Source organism: Eptesicus fuscus, chromosome 20, assembly GCF_027574615.1.
Source record: "Eptesicus fuscus isolate TK198812 chromosome 20, DD_ASM_mEF_20220401, whole genome shotgun sequence".
NCBI lineage: Eukaryota > Metazoa > Chordata > Mammalia > Chiroptera > Vespertilionidae > Eptesicus > Eptesicus fuscus.
The window spans coordinates 29,224,316-29,247,617 of NC_072492.1; the positions used below are offsets into that span (position 1 = coordinate 29,224,316).

The window sequence follows — 23,302 nt, forward strand, 5'->3', positions numbered from 1 at the left end:
TATTTCCATGTTTTAGGCAACCTAGAGTATCCTAACTCCTAGGGTTACTAATTACAGATTTCTGTTGCTCCTATGCAGAATTTCTAGCATGGTTTTTCTTATTCTGTAACTCCAAAATCTACATTTTTACAGATCTGTTTCCAAAGTCTAATCTTACACTTCTGATTACAGAAATATCTAACTACATAGATATTTCTATTGAGGTATTTACTATTCCTTAAATAAAAAATATTAAAAATTAATTTCTGAGTACCCTCAAATCCCTCAAAAACTATATAACCTTTTCTTTGTAGTTTCTTTTATCACTATTTAATTCCTCTCATTTATATCTTCTTCCTCCCATCCGTTTTTTTTTTTGTTTTTTTTTTTTAAAATATATTTTATTGATTTTATTACAGAGAGGAAGAGAGAGGGATAGAGAGTCAGAAACATCGATGATAGAGAAACATTGATCAGCTGCCTCTTGCATACCCCCTACTGGGGATGTGCCCGCAACCAAGGTACATGCCCTTGACCGGAATCGAACCTGGGACCTTTCAGTCCCCAGGCCGACGCTCTACCCACTGAGCCAAACCGGTTTCGGCCCATCCGTTTTTTTTAGTTATCAAGTTATCTCCCCCCCCCCTTTTTTTATGATAGCTACTCATTTTTCTTCCCATTACCACCAGTCCATCTGTTTAGCCTGCTTTAGTAATCTTCAGATTCTCCTCTGCTTAACCTACCCTACTTTATTTATTCTCTCTGAACAGGAACCTTGGCTTATGCATCTTTGTATCTGAAACAGACATGTCATTATTTTGTGATCATATAATTGATTTTATTTGTTATTTAACATATAGAGCCACCTTAGTTGTTATGTTTTAATAGTGTATTTATGTGAACTCTTTTTTAGTGTGATGAACAAGTCTGGGGTGAATCGTGTAGTTTGGAAACGACCTCGGCTCACACATAATGGACCTGTTAGAAGGAGCACAGTTATTGACCAGATTCCTTTTCTGGCAGTAGCAAGAGCACTTGGTAAGTACAGCTTACATTTGATGAAATCATATTGGATTTTCTACAATATATGGTAGCAAAATGAAAAAGATTCTCAATCCTCATTTGGCACACAATGGGGGTAGAAATATGATGATATTATATTAAATGCTTTAACACCTAAGTGAGGGGAAGGTTAATGTATAGATTTCAATGCCATTTACTCTTTGATCATGAATCATATTCAGTGTTTTGCTAACTCCCTTCTATACTAGGGAAGTACATGTATGCCTATGCTTGATGTTACCCTTAAAATTTATTTCTAAATGTCCTTTCCTACTTAAAACCTTTATATTTTTCTTAAGGGTCTTCAAAGCTCTTTTTTAGGTAGAAAAGTAAATTGGCCATGACAAAATAAAAATACTTGCTTTCTGGTCCACCTTGTATTGTAAGGAAAGTTAGAAGATTGTAGCTATAAAAGTCTTACCTTGAATGTGCTACTTAAATTTTATTCTAAAATTTTTTTTAGTCTTAGAAAACACCCTTTTTCCCTTTCTCTCCCTCTTTTCTCTAATAGACACTTAAATACTGACTTGGTGCCAGGCATTGTGTTAGGTTTTGGTGAGATATTACAGATACACTGTCTGCCCTCATGGAGCAAGACTGTACTTGGTGGAGAGACAGGCAATAAAGAAGTAACTTGTAAATGAAATAATTACAGATTAGAAAATACAATGAGAGAAAGAAACAGGGTCCTGTGATAAAGAAGAATTTAAAAGGGGAAAGCTATTTTAGACAGTGTGATGGAAATGTTCCTTTAGGAAGTGTTACTTTGGCTGAGATATAATGACTGAGAAGGAATTGGGGTTTTTTTGGTTGTTGTTTTTCTCACCAGATCATGGTTTGTTATAAAGTAATATAACTGAGGAACAGCCAGATGAAAGAGATGCATAGGGCAAGGTATGGGGAAAGGGCGCGGAGCTTTCATGCCCTCTCCAGGCACCACTCTTACCAAATCTTCATGTGTTCACCAACCAGGAAGCTCCCTGAACCTCATCTATTTTTGAAAAGAAGCTATTCTTGTGAAGATCCTGTTGTAGAATATTCAGGCATGGGTCCTGAATTAGGAAAGAGCTTAGCATGTTCTAGAAATTACCAAAAGGTTGGAGTTATTAAGGCAGACATGGGCCACATCGTGACAGGTACTAGCATTCTAGTCTAAGTGTACTGGGAAGCATTGAAAAATGTTAAGCTAAAGCCATGGCCAGTGTGGCTCAATCCAGACTAAAGGAGGCCAAAGAAATGTTGCAAGTAAATGGTATTCCTGATTCTAGGCTGGATCCTGTAAAGGACACTATTAGGCCATCTGATAGTTTTTGGAATATGGAAGGTAGACAGTGGATTAGGTAGGTATTATATTAGTGTCAGTTTACAAAGCTGATACCTCTGCTGAGAAAGCGAGGTAGTAGCTACAGTGTGTTTTTATGATCTAGTGTCATTAGCGACATATCATCACTTCCTCATTATTTTGTTAGCACTGTGTCAGTAAGTCTAGCCCGCCCTTGAGTGGAGGGGAATTAGGTCTACCTCTTTACAAAAGAGTATCAGAGAATTTGTGCACACATTTTAAAACCACACAGTTACTCCTTCTTCATGATTGCTCATTCATTCACCAAATATTTATTAAATGCCTGCTAGCATTCTAGTCTAAGTGTACTGTTCTGGGTTCTGGGGATCCCACAATGAACAAAACAGTAAAACATTTCTGGACCTGTGGAATTTAGAATTTATTCTGTTTCTAGTAGGGGAAAACAGATGATACACTAAAGTAAATAAAAAGAATGTATATTGACCGTAGTTGGTTTGGCTCATTGGATAGAGCATCAGCCTGATACTGAAGGGTCACAGGTTCAATTCTGATCAAGAGCACATACCTGGGTGGCAGGCTCAATCCCTGGCACCTATTAGGGCACAGACCTCTGGGCATGTGCAGGAGGCAACCATTCGATGTGTCTCTGACATGGATGAGTTTCTTTCTCTCTGTCTCTCCCACTCCCCTTCCACTCCCGTGAAAAATAAAACAAAATGTTGTGGTGGTGGGGGTGCAGTTTTAAATGAGATGGTCATCAGTCTAGAAAGATAACAATTGAGTAAAGAGATTAGGCATTAAGACCTGGGGGTGTCTCGGGCAAGATAATTTAGGCAGAAGGAACAATAAATGAAAATGACCTTATTACTTAGGTCTTTAAAATTTTTATATTGAAATTATTGGAGTGACTTAGGATTTTTTCCCCTTAACTGAGCAGTTTGAAAGGTGGAAGTTGCCATTAACTGATAGCAAAGACTGGATCATCAGTTTTGAGGGATTCAGTGCTTTAACAGATGTGATGTCCAGTTGGCTTCTGGTTATGGAATTGACTGTAGGTAAGGTTTAGGCTGGAGCCAGAGCATAGAGATAATGATGTTCAAAGGCCTGTGGTTTAATGAGGTCATCAAGAGATTGAGTGTAGCTAGAAACTACACTGGAAAGAACCAGTGACTGAACCCTGAGATACTATCACTGTTAAGAGTTGGGGATATGAAAGGAGTAACAAGGCAAAACAAGATTGAGAAAGAGCTCCAAGTAAAATAGAAGGAAATTCAGGAGAGCATGTCCTGAAAGCCAAGTAAGAAAGTGTTTCAAGAAGGTATTTTTTAAAAATACGTTTTTATTGATTTTAGAGAGGAGAGAGAGAGAGAGAGAGACAAAGAAAGAAAGAAACAAACAAACAAACATACATTGGTTGGCTGCCTCTTGCACGGCCCCCAGCGGGGATCGAGCCTGCAACCTGGGCATATGCCCTGACTGGGAATCAAACTGGCGACCTCTTGGTACATGGTTCGATGTTCAACCACTTAAGCCACACTGGCGAGCTCAAGAAGATATTTTGTTATATGTCAGTTTTACCTGTTGTATGTCAGTATTTCAAATACTGTTGATAGTTCAGGTAAGGGGAGACTGAGAAGTGACCATTGGGTTTAGTAGCAATGTGGAGGTCCTTGGTGATTTTGACAAACTATCTTTTGGTAGGATAGTAAGACTCTAATCATTATTGGAGTTGGTTCAATAAAGAGCAAGAGGAGGAAAATTTGATATAGCAACATCAAATTTAGTAAATGGTAAATTTACTGTCTTAACAATTTTGAATGTGCAGTTTAGTGGTATTAAGTATATTTACATTGCTGTGTATTTTAGACACTCTTCCTAGTTATTTTATTATGAAAGAAAGGAGAGAAATGAGGCTTTAGCTGAAGCAGAAAGTATAGGGTCAAGAGAGGATTTGCTGCTGCTGTTTTAAAAAGGGAAAGAATAATACAGTTGATAGGAAAGATCTACTAGAACAGTGAAAACTTCACGTAGGAGGTACTAGTAAATGGTAATTGCTATAGCAATGTCCTACAACATCTATATTCTATGTAAAAAGCAAGCGACTGTAACGCCTGAATGACCGGTCACTATGACGCCCACTGCAGCCAGCAAAAATGGCCGAGTGGGGGGTGGGGCCAGCCAGCCAACCTCCCATGGCCCCTCCCCCAAGCTGGCCCTGCCCCTGATCGCACTCCCCACCCCTATTGGCCAGCCAACCTCCTGCAGCCCCTCCCCCCCCAGCCTCCCTGCCCCTGATGGGCCCCCCCACCACAATTGGCCCACAGCCCCTCCCCCCGGTAGGGGGCATGGGGGGAGGGGCTGTAGGAGGTTGGCCACTGGCCAATCGCCCGCGGCCCCTACCCGCACCCGACCTGGCTCTGATTGGGCCCCGATAGGGGCGGGCTGGCCGGCCAACCTCCCGCTGTCTCCTCCTTTGGACAGGCCTGGCCCTGATCTGCCCCAATTGGGGCCAGGCCAGCTGGACCCCACCAGGCAGGAATCTGTGCACTGGGCCTCTAGTTTGAACATAACTTTGTAAATAAATTCATGGAAATGAATAAATCTTTATATAAAAAGACTTGTATAAGAGAGATGGAATTGTTTTAGTTATGAAAAAATGGCTTCTGTTTTTTCTCTTGATTTTACTTTCTATCACATTTTCTTCTAAAAAATAATAATACCCTTTACATTTGAATATTTAAGCTAAAAATGATTTGTTACATTACTTTTTCAGTCCTTATTCTGAACATTTTTTAAGAAAGAAATTTTAGTTTTCTTTAACTTGTTGCATGATAATACTATTGGTTTATGGTAAATTAAATGATAGTATTTAGCACCATTATTATGACTTATGGCTATTTTCTGTAGTGGAAGAAAACTTACAAAAATGGGTACCATTTTAGCACTGATGAGGAACATAATTGAATACAAATGAAGCAAAGGTGCCTCCTAGTGGCTGCCTGATGGAATTGCATATCAGTCTCGCAAATCATTTATTCTTTTTTAAAAAAATATATTGATTTCAGAGAGGAAGGGAGAGGGGAGAGAGAGAGATAGAAACATCAATGATGAGAAAGAGTCATCGATTGGCTGACTCCTGCATGCCCCCTACTCGGGATCGAGCCCGCAACCTGGGCATGTGCCCTTGACTAGAATCGAACCCAGAACCTTTCATCCCAAACCGATGCTCTATCCACTAAGCCAAACCAGTGAAGGCCATTTATTTATTTATTTATTTAGTTGTTGACACTATTATAGATTATTAAGGGCAATATGTACCAAGTACATAGTCTTTGCCCTCATGGAAGCTCACAGTTTAGAGAAGGGTAGAGGCATTCATCAAATGATCACAAAAAGAACTTAAAATTATAACAAGTGCTTGTATAAAAAGAAGTGCTTGCATATGTGCTAAAGAAAATTTAAAACAGGGGTATTTACATAACTGGAGATGTCAGAGGAATGAAGTTTGAGTTGAGGCCTAAAGAATTACTAGAGCCGAAACCGGTTTGGCTCAGTGAATAGAGCGTCAGTCTGCGGACTGAAGGGTCCCAGGTTCGATTCTGGTCAAGGGCATGTACATGGATTTCGGGCACATCCCCAAAGGGGGGTGTGCAGGAGGCGGCTGGTGGATGTTTCTCTCTCATTGATGTTTCTAGCTCTCTGTCCCTCTCCCTTCCTCTCTGTAAAAAATCAATAAAATAAAAAAATAATTACTAGAAATTTAGAGTAGAAGAGCCCTGTTAGTGTTGCTTAGTGGTTGAGTGTCAACCTATGAATATGAACTAGGAGGTCACGGTTCGATTCCAGGTCAGGGTATATGCCCAGGTTGCTGGCTGGATCCCCAGTGGAGGGCTTGCAGTAGGCAGCCGATCAGTGATTCTCTCTCGTTATTGATGTTTCTCTCTCTCCTTTCCTCTCTGAAATCAATTACTAGTAAATATGTATATTTTTTTAAAGAGGAAGAAAGTGTGTTCTAGGCATAGGAGTGGAATTTGTGAACAGCTCTGTGATATGGGAATTATGGTGAATATAAAAGGGACTCTAATGAAGGCCAGGGTGGCTGGAACAGAGATATGGGAATAAGAGGCATGGATAAAATGAGAAAATAATGTATTTTTATAGTCTGGATATCTTAAGAACAAGAGTAAACTACTGCAGAGTTGGAGTGGGAAATATATAACTAGATTTTTGTGTTTTTAAAATTATAGCAAAATACATATAAAAAATTTACTGTCTTAACAATTTTGAATGTGCAGTTTAGTGGTATTAAGTACATTTACATTGCTGTGCAGCCATCACCCCATCTATTTTAAATTTGTGTTTTAAAGAGATAGTTTTGGTTGCAGTTTTGAGAATGGATTAGGTGAGGCAACAGTTGCTGGAAAGCTCTCCATGGAAAGCTACTCACAGAGGGGGTGGGGTGCTGAAATTCACTAGGGGTACCGACAACTGGGTGTCCTGCACACTGGCTGGCTGCCATGTGTCACAGGAGTAAGCAGAGAACATACTGAAATCAGAAGGCCTTTCTCCTCTGGTGTTCCCCCAGTGTCCCTACTGAGGACGAAAGGGAAATGACCATTGAGCAAGCAACCAACAATATCTGCCACAGTGCCCAAGGGCCCTCCTTTAAGTATGTACGGGAATGACAGTTATAAGCTATTTTTGGAAGAATTAACATCTTTATAATATCAAGTCTTCCTGTCTATGAATATAGTTTATTTCCCCATTTCTAAAAGGAATCTAATTGTAGAGTTTTGTCCATAAAAGACTATCATACCTTTTGTTAAGTTTATTTCTAACTACTTTACATTTGTTTCACTGTTGTAAATGGAATTGTTTAAAATTTTCTATTTTCTATTTCTTGCTATTGTGTAGAAATACACAATTGACTTTTTAAAAAAATCCTCACCCAAGGATATTTTTTCCATTGATCTTTAGAGAGAGAGTGGAAGGGAGAGGGAAGGAGGGGAGAGACATCGACTGGTTGCCTCCCCCCACCCCCCCACCCCCCCGAGGGGGCCTGGGATCGAACCTGCAACCGAGGTACATGCCTGGACCAGGAATCGAATCTGTGACCCTTTGGTCCATGGGCCGACGCTCTAACCACTGAGGAAACTGGCCAGGGCTACAGTTGACTTTTATATATAGGGTTTGTATTTAACAACTTTGCTAAATGTATCTATTCTGATAATTTATCTAATTTCTTTTTTGTTTCCCATGTAGAAATAAAATTATCTGCAAATAATGATAGTTTTATTTTCTCCTTCCTGATTTATATATCTGATTTATTTTTATCATCTTACTGTGCTGGAAAGGATCTCCAGTATAATGTTGGAATAGAAGTGGTGGTAGAAGGCATATTTTTATCAGGTTAAGGGAGTTACCATAAATCTCTATTTTGCTAGGAAGCTTTTTTAAGGTATCATGAATGGATTTTGAATGTTATCACTTTTCTGCGCCTATTGAAACGAACATGTACATTTTCTCCTTTAATCTGTTGATGTGATACTACTATTTTGGAAATAATATTTCTTGCTTCTTCTGCTCTCAGGTGATTTGTGGAGCTATGATTTCTTCAGTGGTGAATTTGTAGTGTCACCTGAACCAGACACAAGTGTTCACACTCTTGATCCCCAGAAGCACAAGTATATTATCTTGGGGAGTGATGGACTTTGGAATATGATTCCACCTCAAGATGCCATCTCAATGTGCCAGGACCAAGAGGAGAAAAAATACATGATGGTGAGAAGTGACTCAGGAATTTGATATTATTGTGTATTCATTGTTCTGGTGCTTTTTGTTTACCTTAAGTAGATATTTGCATTGGCCTGGCTTTAGAAGTAAGCAAAACATAGCTTTTGCAGCTCATTAGTGGGACAAGCCAGGAAATATATAAAACTAGGTAACAAAAGACATAACCACTGACTTTATTATGAATAGCCCTCAACGTAATGACTTTTGAAACCTCACCAATTCTTTTTTAATCGAGATATATTTTACACCCTAACATTTATTTACCCTTTTAAAGCGTATAATTTAGTGATTGTTAGTACATTCTCAGTTGTGTAACCATCACCACTATTTAATCCCAGAACATTTTCACCAGTGCTTCCCCCTAACAAACCCTCTCTCCCTCTCCTCTCCTCTCACTGAAGTCAATTTAAAAATATTTTAAAAATAAAATAAAAAAGGACACAATATTAGGGGGCTCAAATAATCAGCTGAAACAGTGAGCTGAGGGAAAAATTTAAGTAAGTAGTGGAATTGGCTTATACAGATTTTGTTTTCATGGAGCTTTGTTTGGGTGGGAAATACAGAGGCACACTGAAAAAGTGAAAGGTAAAGGAGTTCTCGGTGAGCTACTGTTTGGGCAGTGATGAAACATGTACTGGAGAATGTGTTAGATTCATGAATGAGAAATTAATGCTGCCTTTTGTCATTTGTGAGGTGCATGTTTTTTCATATGAGAAATTGAGAAACAAAGGCAGTATTTAAAAAATCATTACAAAATGATACTTATTTTGGGGATGCAAGATAATAAGATTTTATTTATTTTTTAAATACATTTTTATTGATTTCAGAGAGGAAGAGAGAGATAGATAGAAATATAAATGATGAGAGAGAATCATTGATCAGCTGCCTCCTACACGCACCCTCCTGGGGATCGAGCCCGAAACCTGGGTATGTGCCCCAACTGGGAATCTTAACTGTGACCTCCTGGTTCATAGGTTGATATTCAACCACTGAGCAACACTGGCCAGGCTAATTAAGGTTTTAAACAAAGCAGCTGAGAAGAGTTATTTGCAGTTTGACATTATTAATGTGTTGAAATACTGTAATATGCTTAAGATCAGACAACACCAAGTAAAGACGTTTCCCTATTTTTTTTTTTTTTTCAAGGAAAGGATAAAAAAACACAACCCAGTTATTTATCCAGTTTGAATATATACACTTTAGGGATACAGATGACAACCAAATGTCTTATAGTATATTATAGATAATATATTTTTTTATATGCAATGCTTAAAGTACTAGATAGTACATCATATAGTATACATTATATTATAATACATTAATATGTACTTAGAGTATGTTAATATTTTAATAGGTTACATAAAATAACATTAAAGTATTTTTCCATTTATAGTTCATGATATATTTCTTTTTCAACCAATTCCACTCATTTTCATAATTCACTTATTTCTAGGGGTACTTCGTAAGACATGTAGTCCTATTTTCTGGAGCACATCATTTTCATTTCTGTTCTCTGAAACTTAGCAATGATTGAATCCATGTATGATGCTGAAAGTTTTCTTCCAAACTACATTTATTTGCATAATATGAGGTCATTTAAGTTTTTTTTACTCTGTTGATTTGTATTTGATCTCTATACCATAACAACTTATTGTGTTGCTTTTTTTCTCCTATGAATGACACTGACCATTTAAAAATATATGTTTAAGGGTCATTTATATTTCCGTCTCTGGATTTGTTCATATCCTTTGACAATTTTTATTTTGGGTCATTCTCTTTGATTTTCAGAAGCTCTTATTTTAGGAGGAAATTGGCCCTTTGCAATGAGGTGGTTTTTTTTGTTGCCATTCTTGATTATAATAATTTGTGAGTTGTTTATAATAACTTGATGTTTACTTTGCTTTTTAGATAACTTCTATATAACTTTGTCTTAACTATATGTAACTTTAATAGCTGTAACTAGTGTTACAGTGAAGACACATTTCTTGCTACCAAAAAGATAAAAATACAGGTGAAATCTAAATACAGAATAAGCCTTATTTTATTATTTTTTGAAAATTTAGATAGTACGATTTTGACATAGTTTTAGGATCTATGGATAATGTTTGAAATTTTGAAAATTTAACTTAGGTCATATTGAACATCAAATTTTTAATTTGATACATGTGTAGTGGTGACTAAATTTGAGTGGTTGACTTCCGTCTCCTTCTTTTAAATATAGGGTGGTGAGCATGGACAATCTTGTGCCAAAATGCTTGTGAATCGAGCACTAGGCCGCTGGAGGCAGCGGATGCTTCGAGCAGATAATACCAGTGCCATCGTAATCTGCATCTCTCCAGGAGTGGGTAGTCAAGGAAATTTCACCAATGATGATGAGCTCTATCTAAACCTAACTGATAGCCCTTCCTATAATAGTCAAGAAACCAGCCTGCGGACTCCTTCTCCAAGTTCTACACCACCAGTCAAGGTATATAGTTCTATAGTATTTAAGTTGTTTTAATAGGTAGAGTTTCTTTAGTTAGTGTTACTTGAAAATAGTTTTCAGAATTCTTGTATAATAAGACTTTGGATTTGAACTACTCTCAAGAACCTGATGAATCTTTGTCATGTAACTTGGCACCATCCGCAGGCCGATGCTCGCTCTACTGAGCCAAAGTGGCTAGGGCAAGAATATATTATATTAATAATTTATTTGAGAAGAGAGGAAGCTATTGAAGAAAATGTTACATATTTGGGGGGGAGATAGTATTTATGCTTAAATTCTGTTCTTGAGAAACTATAAGACAAATGATTCCATAAATCCTCACCCAAGGATATTTTTCCAGTGACTTTTTAGAGAGAGTGAAAGGGATTGGAGAGATACAGAGAGAGAAACATCGATGTGAGAGAGACACATCGATTGGTTGCCTTCTGCATGTGCCCAGACCAAGGCCAGGGATCGAGCTTGCAACTGAGGTACATGCCCTTGTACGGAATCGAACCTGGGACTCTTCAGTCCACAGGCCGACACTCTTTTCCACTGAGCAAAACAGGCTAGGGCAAGACAATGATTGTATATGTTGTTATTATAGTGGAAGATTGGGTTTGATAGGAAGAATGTTCTTATCTGTCTGGAGCTGGGAGGATAGTCTGAGTGTATGTATATCTAGAGCTGTACAGCTAAAGGAGTGGTACATTATCTGAATCACCCGTGAAGCTTCTAAAAAACAATATATGAGAGTTTCTAAATGATCTTCACTTATTTTTTGGAGAGTAGCCCCAGCCATGTTCAGTAGGGTGCAAAGCAACAACGTGAGTTTCCTTATCGCATAGTTGCTTTAATGTTGCACTTTACATTTTCCACTCTACTAAATATTCAGAAATTAGACTATAGAAAATAGGAAAAAGCCAAGTTTGTCATTTATTCTAATGAAACCCTTCATCTTCCCAAGGGTCAGGCTGAGTTCTAGGATAAGTGATTTCTTACTTCGTTTACTTTCTTGTTTTTCAGTCGATGGAGGAGGACCCTTGGTCAAGGCTGAACTCTAAGGACCATATACCTGCCCTTGTTCGTAGTAATGCCTTCTCAGAGAATTACTTAGAAGTCCCAACTGAAGTAGCTCGAGGGAATGTCCAGGCTGCAGTCTTACCCTCAAAAGATACAGAGCCACTTGAAGAAAACTGCACTAAAGCCCTGACATTAAGGATACATGATTCTTTGAATAATAGCCTATCAGTTGGCCTGGTGCCTACCAATTCAACAAACACCATCATGGACCAAAAAAATTTAAAGATGTCAACTTCAGGTCAAATGAAAGCCCAAGAAGTTGAAAGAACCCCTCCAGCAAACTTTAAAAGGACATTAGAAGAATCCAATTCTGGCCCTCTTATGAAGAAGCATAAACGAAATGGTTTAAGTCGAAGTAATAGTGCTCAGCCTGCAAGCCTCGCCACAACCTCACAGCGAAAGAACTCTGTTAAACTTACCATGCGACGCAGACTTAGGGGCCAGAAGAAAATTGGAAATCCTTTACTTCACCAGCACCGAAAAACTGTTTGTGTTTGCTGAACTGGATCTGAAAAATGTCTTTTTTCCAAATTTAGGATATAAGACTTTTGAAGATGGTGCCGAAGTTGAACTTTTTTTAAAAAGGACAAAATAAAAATGGTATACAGTTTGACTTTTTGGAATTCAACAGTTTAATCCTGGCCTTGTACTTGCTTGTATTATAAATGTGAATTTTATAGATGTTAGGGTATACGTTGCTGTAAAATGTGTGTAAATTTGTATCCTTCACACAAACTCAGTCTCTTACTCTGATACACAGTAAATATAACAACAGGGCTAAAGGTTTTAAACTTTTAAAAACGCTTATTAAGTCACTTGTGATGAAACTATACAACTTTTTAAAGTAAATTATTAAGCAAACTGGAAAGTGACGTATTTTCATAGTGATCTGTGTTCCACTTAATGTTTCTTAGAGACAACTATTGTCTTTTAAAAATTATTTTTTATTTCTAATTTCATAATTCAGAACTAAATTTTTCATAGAAGCAGAAGTAGCTGGCTTTTAGTCTTCTTGTCCTAATTAAAATACTATGCACTATCTTTTATTTCAGTAGCATTTTTCTAAAAAAAATAATCATCAGATATATTCACTAAACCTTTGGAATAGAAGGTTTGTTTCCCTAAAAAAATGCCCCTCTCAGTTATCTCAGACACTCAGTGGCATTATTAGGTCTTAAAGTAGTTACCCTCTTCTAGTGTTTGCATAAAATATGTGTGAAGTTTCTCTTGCTATTTCAATAATGGATGGTGCTGCTAATTCCCAACATTTCTTAAATTATTTTATATATCATATAGTTTCAATGATTATATGGAAATATGTTTGTTCAGCTAATAAATCAGTAAATTGTTTGTGATATTGCTGGATTTTTATTGTTGGTTTTAATGATATATATTAACTTTCTGTTGTGCCATATCGTGCTTTTAGAGTAACTTAAGATAAATGCATTGTTCATCGAAACAGGCTAAATATCTTAATAGTAAGAATATGGTTAAGTCAGTTATGGCTTATAACATTTGATGACATTGCAATTAAAAGTGAATAAAACTGTACTTTGGTAATGTAGAAAAAACTAAAAGGAACTAATACTAAAATACTAAGTATGTCATTTTAGTGTGGTGAATTGTTTTACAATGAGGAATTTTTAAAATTTATTAATTTAGGACAACATCTCTCATTGAAAGATTGAAGAGTTGATTACATATATAAAACCCTAATATGCAAATAGACCAAACAGCGAAACAATGGAAAAACCGATCGCTATGACGTGTGCTGACCACCAGGGGGTGCATGCAGAACATGGCGGGCATCGGCAGCAGGTGGCAGAGCACAAAACATGGTGGGCATCAGCCGCGGTGGGATGGTGGAGCAGGTGAGCAGGAGCACCAGACCAAGGCGGGGCGCCTATCACTGTCATCAGGGCTAGCCTCTGGTGGTTACTGAAAATTCTTTGCTCCCGTGCACCACCGTCCCGCCAGGTGCTTGCACCTACTGCTGGCGTCGGCCCTGCTCGCGCCTGCTGCCAGCCCCAGTTTCCCCTCAGAGCTTCTCCACCTCCCCCTGCTCTTGAGGGGCAATCAGGGCAGCAGCTGCTGCTTGCACCTGCTGGTGGCGCTGGTCCTAATCGCTCTGCGCCGGCAGCGGGTGCGAGCGGGGCGGGCACCATCAGTGCATGGGAGTGGCGGCAGCGGGAGGGGCCTGACGGGGGCTCGGAGGATGGGCTGAGACCTGTCCCTGTGCCCACCACAGCTTTGCGGCCCACAGTTCCTTTCAAGGTGCATGAATTCATGCACTGGGCTCCTAGTATACCTATAATATGCTAGGTACTGCACAACTGGAAGCATACTAGTTTCCATAAGAAAAATAATTGAGAACCAGTGGTCTGGGTAAAACGTTAATTGTAACTAGTTTTTAAAAAGGTATTTTGGGCCCTGGCCAGATAGCTTGCTGGTTAGAGCATCATCCCAATATGCCAAGGTTCTGGGTTCAATCCCTCAAAAAAAAAAATGAAAGGATTTTTGGATAATAGTTTGTTTTTCAGATCTTTCAAGGGAGAGACATAGCAACTTAGAAACATTGTTAAGTCAATTTATTTTGAAGTGTTTTCCCATAAATTAGATCTGTAATACCACATTGGCTGGTCCATGTAGAAATTCAACAAATCTGAATGTATAGTAAAAGCAAGGAAAATCCGTTTAGCTACTTTTCACCATTTTTGCCAGTGGATTTAAAGAGAATAATCTAATCCTGTCTATATGAAATTAAAATTTCCATTTGACTAAAGTAATGGATAATCTTTAATGCAAAAATGCCACAGCATTAATTCTTTCATAGATCACATTTTTAGTGCAATAGAGTCTAATTATATACCATACCAGTAGTTATCTAATACTGGAAACATTTTTGGCTTGACACACATAAATGCAAATGCTAAAATTAGCTCTTTTCTGTATGTGTTCCTTGGGATATGTTCAGACGTATTCTTTAAGGAGTTGAAGATGTTATGTAATCACAAATGTTTTAATGTTTATATTTTTATTAAATTTTACTTGCCTATGTAACAAATCTGCATGACGGAAAATTCATGATGTATAAAATGGTACATAATGAAAAAACCCCACCTCAGTCCCCAAGGCCATCAGTATTTCCCCCCTTTTTTGTGTATTCTCTCTGATAATCTATGCATAGACTGCAGTATGTGTTTATTGCTTAATCTTATCTTTTGAAGATTGTGTCCATAGCATAACATTACAGAGCCTCATGCACAAAATTCGTGCACTTGAGGGGGGGGGGGGGTCCCTCAACCCAGACTGTGCCCTCTTGCAGTCCGGGAGCCCTTGGGGGATGTCCAACTGATGGCTTAGGCCCGCTCTCTTATGCCGGCAGTCGGACATTCTCAGCGCTGCCGCAGAGGTGGGAGAGGCTCCTGCCACCACCGCTGTGCTCGCCAGCTGTGAGCCCGGCTTCTGGCTGAGCAGCCCTACCCCTGTGGGAGCGCACTGACCACCAGGGGGCAGCTCCTGCATTGAGCGTCTGCCCCCTGATGGTCACTGTGTGTCATAGTACCGGTTGTTCTGACATTCGGTTGATTTGCATATTAGCCTTTTATTATATAGGATTCTGTCTAGTCTGTGGATATTTTACTTTGCCACTACTTAACTATGTCCACTAAAAGGAAAACACTATTTCTTCTTTTATTCACAGAATACTCTGACACAAGATATATGGGTTTTCCTACACCAAGCAATTCTCTAATTTCTGCAGACACCAACTGGATGTCCTACAATTCAATTCAGTTCTGTATCTACCTGGAGTTATCAGAACCCACAAATTAAGAGCTCAGTCTTACAAGACTGCACCCACTTCAGATACCAATTACAAATCACATATACTTTTGATCAAGTGGCTATAAATCAGGGTTTCTACAACCCCATCCACAGGTTTGATAATTTGTTGGTAGGAGGCCTCAGTTCCTTGCCATATGTGCCCCTTCATAGGGCTTCCCACAATAATGTCCATTAACTTACTTTTTCAATATTTTGTAGAACAGGTTCTTGACCTATTTATCTCATTCCTTAAAGATTAAAATATGGTAGTTATGGAAAAAATGTGTTAGTTCTGTATTGCTGCATAAAAATACCTCAAAATTTAGTAGCTTAAAACAATAAACAGCCCTTGCCAGTTTAGCTCAGTGGAAAGAGTGTCGACCTGAGGACTGAAGAGTCCCTGGTTCGATTCCAATCAAAGGCACATGCCTGGGTTGCAGGCTTGACCACCAGTAGGAGGCATGCAGGAGGCAGCCAATAAGTGATTCTCTCTCATCAGTGATGTTTCTTTCTCTCCCTCTACCTTCCTCTCTGAAATCAATTAAAATATATTTTTAAAAAAGAACAAAGTAGAGCCCTGCCGGTGTAGCATGGTGGTTGAGAGTTGACCCATGAACCAGGAGGTCACAGTTCAATTCCTGATAAGGGCACATGCCTAGGTTTTGGGCTCAATCCCCAGTAGGGAGCATGCAGGAGGCAACTGATTGATGATTCTCATCATTGATGTTTGTTTCTCTCCCTCTCCCTTCCACTCTCTGCAATCAATAAAAACATTAAAAAAGAAAAAAAAAAGAATAAGACAGAAACCACAATGTCTTTTGTAACTTAACCTCAGAAGTACCATGTTAATTCAGCTGCATTTTATTAGTCACACAGATAAATGCAGGAGGCAACCACATGCCATGAATTGGCCATCTTGGAGGTAGTCCATCACAATCTAGAAAGAATATAGGAGACCTTCAAGATCATCTTCCAACTGACTAATAAACATGAAACAGCAAAATTTCAAAACTCAAATTGAAAATATGGTTTTGGAGATTTAAAATGGTGACAGAGTAAGTGGATGCTGCATGGACATGTTCCCAGGAACAAACTGGAATTACAACTAAAATACATAAAAACTGTCTGAATAATCAACAGAAGACTCGCTGGAAAGAACCCTGATACCTTAGGACCAAAAGTGGAGACCGAATAGAGATTGATAGGAGGGGAGGAGGCATGAAAGGGCTGGCCAGGTGCCCACAGACAGCAACTGAAGTTCTAGAGATAGACCTCAGCTGTGGGAGTTGCCATTGAGAACTCTGAGGTCTAATCCCCAAGCTGGGCCCCCAACAGAGAGCACCAGAACTGAGAATGGTATTCACATAACATCTGGCTGTGAGAAGCAGCGGGGTCTGCCAGGGAGTGATGGCTGGAAATTCAGGCACCCTCTTAAAGGGCCCTGTGGAGCCACCTACCTTGTGCTCTGGTAGAGGGAGGGCAGAGTGGACTGGAGCTGTGTGTTTGGGGGCTCAGGTTAGAGCTCAGAAGGCAGATGCCTCAGTTTCCTGGGCTGAGTCATTCCCTCATGCAGCTGAAATCTTTCCCACACAGACATTTGCTATACAGATGGCCTTGCTTGGGGGATAAAACAGTTGACCCACCCTATTGGACAACAATGTGCCTCAAGGTGTGGAGTTCCTGAGGCCACTTAAAAGACTAAAAATAACAATTAGCCACCAGGCAGAAGCAACTGCCCCACCCTATTGAAAAAACTCTCCCACAGCTCAGAATAATTGCCTGAGGGCAAGTAGGCAGAGGTGGTCTCTGGAAGCTTTGAGTCTGCCCGATCTAATCATTCAGAAACGGTGTTTGACACTGTCTCGCACTAGAGATTGAGAGGCATAGCAGATCTACCTAATACAGAGTCACAAACCCAAGCAGGCAGCCAAAATGAGGAGACAAAGAAACAACCTCCAAATGAAGGAACAAGAGAATTCTCCAGAAGAGATATGAAATAGAGATAAGAAATTTATCTGAAACACAGTTCAGAGCAGGGGTCCTCAAACTTTTTATTTTTTTGAAGGGGGAAATAGGAATCTTTATTCAGAAACCCATGTGCATGGGTCTGGGAGAGGCCACGCGCCCCCGGATCCGGGTGAGGCCATGTGCCCCTGGGTCCGGGAGAGGCCACGCGCCCCTGGGTCTGGGAGAGGCCACGCGCCCCTGGGTCTGGGAGAGGCCACGCGCCCCTGGGTCTGGGTGAGGCCACGTGCCCCTGAGTCCGGGTGAAGCCGTGCCCCTGGGTCCGGCCGAGACCAAACCAGAGGGAGTCGGACCTCCGTTACCACCATTTGTCCACCATCCAGAGCTGAGGGGTCAGTGCTGACATGTACACATAAGGAACTGGTGGACATTGAAATTGGGTCTCTAAAGAACTGTTGGTCCAGAAAGAAACTCACTACAGACTGATTCATTTGCCTGTCAGCATAACTATTATTGCTCGTCTCACATTCAGTTCTTATATCTCTAGTGACACATGATCTCGCTCATCTAGGGGAAATGATGAACAACATAGACTGATGAACAAGAACAGAACCAGAAACAAGGAGGCATCGATCGGACTATCGGGCCTCAGAGGGAGGATAAGGGAGGTTGGGGGGAGGGGGGAGAGATCAACCAAAGGACTTGTGTGCATGCATATGAGCCTATCCAATGGTTACGTTCAACGGGGGGTTGGGGCATCCGTGGGGAGGGGTGTGGGATGGGAATGGGGGGATGAGGACAAATATGTGACACCTTAATCAATAAAGAAATTAAAAAAAAAAAAAAGAAACCCATGTGCATTCAAGTATTAGAGATCCCTTTATGACTTTTACAACACTCATTTGTTGACAGATTGTCTATGCTTTCCTGCTATAACCGCAGAGTTGAGCAGTTGCAAGAGAGAGAGTATGATCCACAAAGCCTAGAATGCATCCTGTCGGGCCCTTGAAGCCTCAAACTTTTTAAACAGGGGGCCAGTTCACTGTCCCTCAGACCTTTGGAGGGCCGGACTATAGTTTAAAAAAAACTATGAACAAATTCCTATGCACACTGCACAAATCTTATTTTGAAGTAAAAAAACAAAACGGCAAAAACACCCGCATGTGGCCCGCAGGCCGTAGTTTGAGGACGCCTGGTTCAGAGTAATGATGGTAAAGTTGCTCAACAGCATGAGAAAATATATAGTAACTATGAGAAGAGAAATAAAGAATGACATAGCGCCTTAACCTGTTTGGCTCAGTGGATAGAGCGTCGGCCTGTGGACTCAAGGGTCCCAGGTTCAACTCCGGTCAAGGGCATGTATCTTGGTTTTGGGCACATCCCCAGTAGGGGGTGTGCAGGAGGCAGCTGATGTTTCTTTCTCATCGATGTTTCTAACTCTCTCTCCCTCTCCCTTCCTCTCTGTAAAAAAATCAATTAAAAAAAAAAAAAAGAATGACATAGCACAAATAAAGAACACACTGGAAGGAATACACAGCAGATTAGGGGAAGCTGAGAATCCAATTAGTGAATTACAAGACAGGGGTAGAAAGAATATAGGGTTTTTAGTATTGCATTCATAAGCTGTATACTAGGTTTGTTTGGGTAACAACATTAATAATGTTATTTTCATTATCTTCCAAATATTTGGATGATTAAATACAGGGGTGGGAAAATAATAATTATTAATAAATAATAATACAAGAATAAGCTCTGTTTTGTGTGCTCACAACTGTAAAGCTAACTCCTCTGTCATCACAAGATATTTCAGATTTTAAAGCAGTTTTTATCCAGGGTTAAATGGGGAAGGTAATATATGAGGAAGGTAAAATATATTCTGGAGATCATTAAAAGAGTTGATGAAACTAATTTTTGGTCTTTGTCAATAGTTTTACTTTCTGGTATATTTAATTATAAATACCAGTTCCACATTTCAGGATAAATATTTGGGTTTTGACATGTAATTTTTCCTGTTAGAGAATAGAGCATTATGGAGAACAAAAATGAAATAAATAATCCCTTCTGTTAAAGAGCTTACATTTTAGTTACATAGACAACAGAATGATACATTCATCAACAGAGAACAGTTACAAAGTAGTATTGATGTGTGAGAGACAAAGGGCAACTGCACTTCAAAATTTACCTGTGACAATCCTACTTTAACCTTTACCATTTTTTTTTTTGTTTTGTTTTTTAGATATGTTTTATTTTTTTAAAAATATATTTTATTGATTTTTTACAGAGAGGAAGGGAGAGGGATAGAGAGTTAGAAACATCGACGAGGGAGAAACATCAATCAGCTGCCTCCTGCACACCCCCCACTGGGGATGTGCCTGCAACCAGGGTACAAGCCCCTGACCAGAATCGAACCCGGGACCCCTCAGTCTACAGGCCGATGCTCTATCCACTGAGCCAAACCGGCTAGCGCTAGATATGTTTTTATTGCCTTTTTTTTTTTTTTTTTAGAGATAGAGGAAGGGAGAGAGAAACATTGATTGGCTGCTTCCTGCAGGCCCCGTCTAGGCAATTGAACCAATGACCTCTCAGTGCATAGGATGACACTCAACTAACTGAGCTAGGGCACCCTTTACCTTTTTAAAGGATTTATTTATTTATTATTGTTGACAGTATTACAGATGTCTCCCATTTTCTCTCCCTTTAATCCCCTCCACCCAGCCCTTTTCTACGCCCCACAGGTCTTCACCAACTTTTTGTCCTTGTCCCTGGGCTATGCATATCCTATATAATAAAAGGCTAATATGCAAATTGTCCCCTTGACCAGGAGTTCAACCAGGGGGCTGGGCCAGCCAGCCAACCTCCAGCATATCCCCCCCCACCACTCGGCCAGCCCAGTCCAATTGGCCGATCAGGACAGGCCAGTTGGAACCAACCCGTGCACAAATTGGTGCACTGGGTCTCTAGTAAGTATATAAAGTCTTTGGTTTATCTCTCTTTGTCCTCCCACCTCCACATGGAGGTATGTCAGTCTGTCCTTTACCTTTTTTTTAAAAAAAAATGGTTGCCAAAACCGGTTTGGCTCAGTGGATAGAGCATCAGCCTGCAGACTGAAAGGTCCCAGGTTCGATTCCGGTCAAGGGCATGTACGTTGGTTGCGGGCACATCCCCAGTAGGGGGTGTGCAGGAGGCAGCTGATCAATGTTTCTAACTCTCTATCTCTCTCCCTTCCTCTCTGTAAAAAATCAATAAAATATATTTTTAAAAAAATGGTTGAATTATTTATTAGCAGTATTGTAACTGGACAATCAATGGTTCTGTGCTGCCTGTCACTACTTGAGCCAATTCAGCAGAGACAGGGTTGAATCATATATGAGTATTTATTCTGATACTGCCAGCAGTATGGGAGAGCAGCAGGTCATCCACAAAAATCTGTTCTGCAGCCCCCCATAAGCCAGATGCTTATTTAGGGTTAGACAAAGATTACACGGGGAAGTAGGGATTACAGGTATGGGGAAGTAGGAGGCAGGGGTGGGACTCCATTGTTTGGGCAACATGGTTGTTAATCTTTTTTTTAAATATATTTCTTTATTGATTTCAGAGAGGAAGGGAGGAGGAGAGATAGATAGAAACATCAATGATGAGAATCATTGATAGGCTGCCGCCTGCACACCCCCTACTGGGGATCAAGCCCGCAACCCAGGCATGTGCCCTTGGCTGGAATTGAACCTGGGACCCTTCAGTCCGAAGGCTGACGCTCTATCCACTGAGCCAAGCCAGCTAGGGCTGTTAATCTTTTTATAATAGGCAATTGTTGAATGAGAATGGACCCCATTCCAAGGTTGACTCCCAGATCCAAGGTTGACTCCCTGGTCCAAGGTTGACTCTCAGGCCCTGGGGCTTACAACTCCCAGCCAGGTCAGAATGTCCTTTTCTTAACCAACACAAGGCAATATGGTTAACAGAGCAAGATTAATATTTACCATAACCATAGTTAGTCCCCAATATTCTATTTTTTTCGGCCCTAACAGTGTCTCATTTCAAGGTTTCATTGGTAGAATGATACATTATATAGCCACCTTTTTAAAAAATCTGTTTTTCCTTGCCCTAGCTGGTTTGGCTCAGTGGATAGAGTGTCAGCCTGCAGACCAAAGGGTCCCAGGTTCGATTCTGGTTAGGGGAACATACCTTGGTTGCAGCTTCCTCCTCGACCCATGCCCTGGTCAGGGATCGTGCAGGAGGCAACCAATCGATATGTCTACCTTACACTGATGTTTCTATCTTTCCCTCTCTCTAAAAAAATCAATGGGAAAATATCCTTGGGTGAGGATTAACTAACCCCCCAAAAAATCTGTTTTTCCTTTCCTTTATTTTATTTATTTTTTACAGAGAGGAAGGGAGAGAGATAGTTAGAAAAATCTATGAGAGAGAAACATCGAACAGCTGCCTCCTGCACACCTGCTACTGGGGATGTGTCCGAAACCAAGGTACATGCCCTGGACTGGAATCGAACCTGGGACCCTTCAATCCACAGGCCGATGCCCCATCCACTGAGCCAAACCAGTCAGGGCTGTTTTCCCTTTTATTTGACTGAAAGTTAACATATTTATGTTCACCATAGTTCTATGTGAAATCAGATTATTTCACCACTGCTTAAATCATATGATTATTATCCAAGTGTTTTTGGTGGCCAGAGTGAGGCAATGGTTTGCTTGAGGTTAAAAAAGGAATCCCAGCCCTAGGCGGTTTGGCTCAGTGGGTAGAGCATCGGCCTTAGGACTGAAGGGTCTCAGGTTCGATTCTGGTCAAGGGCACATGCCTGGTTTTCGGGCTCAGTCCAACATGCAGGAGGCAGTCAATCAATGATTCCCTCTCATCATTGATGTTTCTATCTCTCCCTTCCTCTCTGAAAGCAATAAAAATATATTTAAAAATAAAAGGAATCCCAATCCTATCTAAACAAATACACAATAAAATGTAAAGTGACCTTTACATTTTGTTTGCATATGTGTGGATAGTTCCTTGACAATTCCCTGGGGACTGTAGGAAAGGCAACTTTAGTCATTAGTGATTTATTATAGTGGACATTGTAGTAACTAGGATAACACAGAACTCTGACTTGAACTCACTCTTTTATGCTGAAAATGTATTTGCTAGCTGGGGTTGCTCAGTCAGAACAGATTGTTGAAAAGTTTCCCCAGATCCCCTAACTTTGATATGACTCATGAGCTGGCAATATGTAGTAAGCACTCAAATTCAAAAAATGGTTACCATAAATTTTATTTTTTATTTGAAGGCTCATGAGAGAATCACACCATCTCTGCAGAGAAAAAAATGGAGGACTTAGAACTAATTCATTGGTTAATTAGTAATTAGTTAATTTGGAGAAGTTTCTAACTGGTTCTAAGAATTTTAAATTTATTTACTCCTATAAAAATCCTGTGAGACACTTAATATTCCTTCTACAGTTTACAAAGTATGAAACCAAGTCAAAGAAATCCAAATGCAACTATTTACTGGTTGACAATGGGAAACAGTAATATTCCTCTGACCAATTTTCTCTTAAAGCCATTTCCATGATGATGATGGACTCTACTATATTTTCATTTCAGTCACTCCTGATAAACAATAAATTTGAAGAAATAGAATATATCTGAAATGTAAAACAAAATGTGGAACTTTACCACTGTTCATCCTATCTGTAAATGTCATCACTCGGTTGCTCAAGCTCAAAACACAGGCATCTTCTTTGCTTCTCTCTTTTCCTTCTATTCCACATCCAATGCATTATATAGATCTCTCAATTCTCTCTTCCAAAATATTCTGAAATTCAC

General features: G+C 39.8%; 1 protein-coding gene across 1 annotated transcript in view; it reads left to right on the forward strand.

Annotated features, from left to right (window-relative positions):
• The window catches only part of PPM1D (protein phosphatase, Mg2+/Mn2+ dependent 1D), a 34,559-nt gene extending 21,520 nt beyond the window's left edge, over positions 1-13,039 (forward strand). Inside the window, exons 3-6 of the mRNA XM_008149501.3 lie at positions 893-1,017; positions 7,935-8,125; positions 10,359-10,604; positions 11,628-13,039. Coding sequence (XP_008147723.1) covers positions 893-1,017; positions 7,935-8,125; positions 10,359-10,604; positions 11,628-12,185 — 1,120 coding nt within the window. The 3' untranslated portion in view covers positions 12,186-13,039. The remainder of the gene's footprint in view (positions 1-892; positions 1,018-7,934; positions 8,126-10,358; positions 10,605-11,627) is intronic.
• The last annotated feature ends 10,263 nt before the right edge of the window (positions 13,040-23,302 follow it).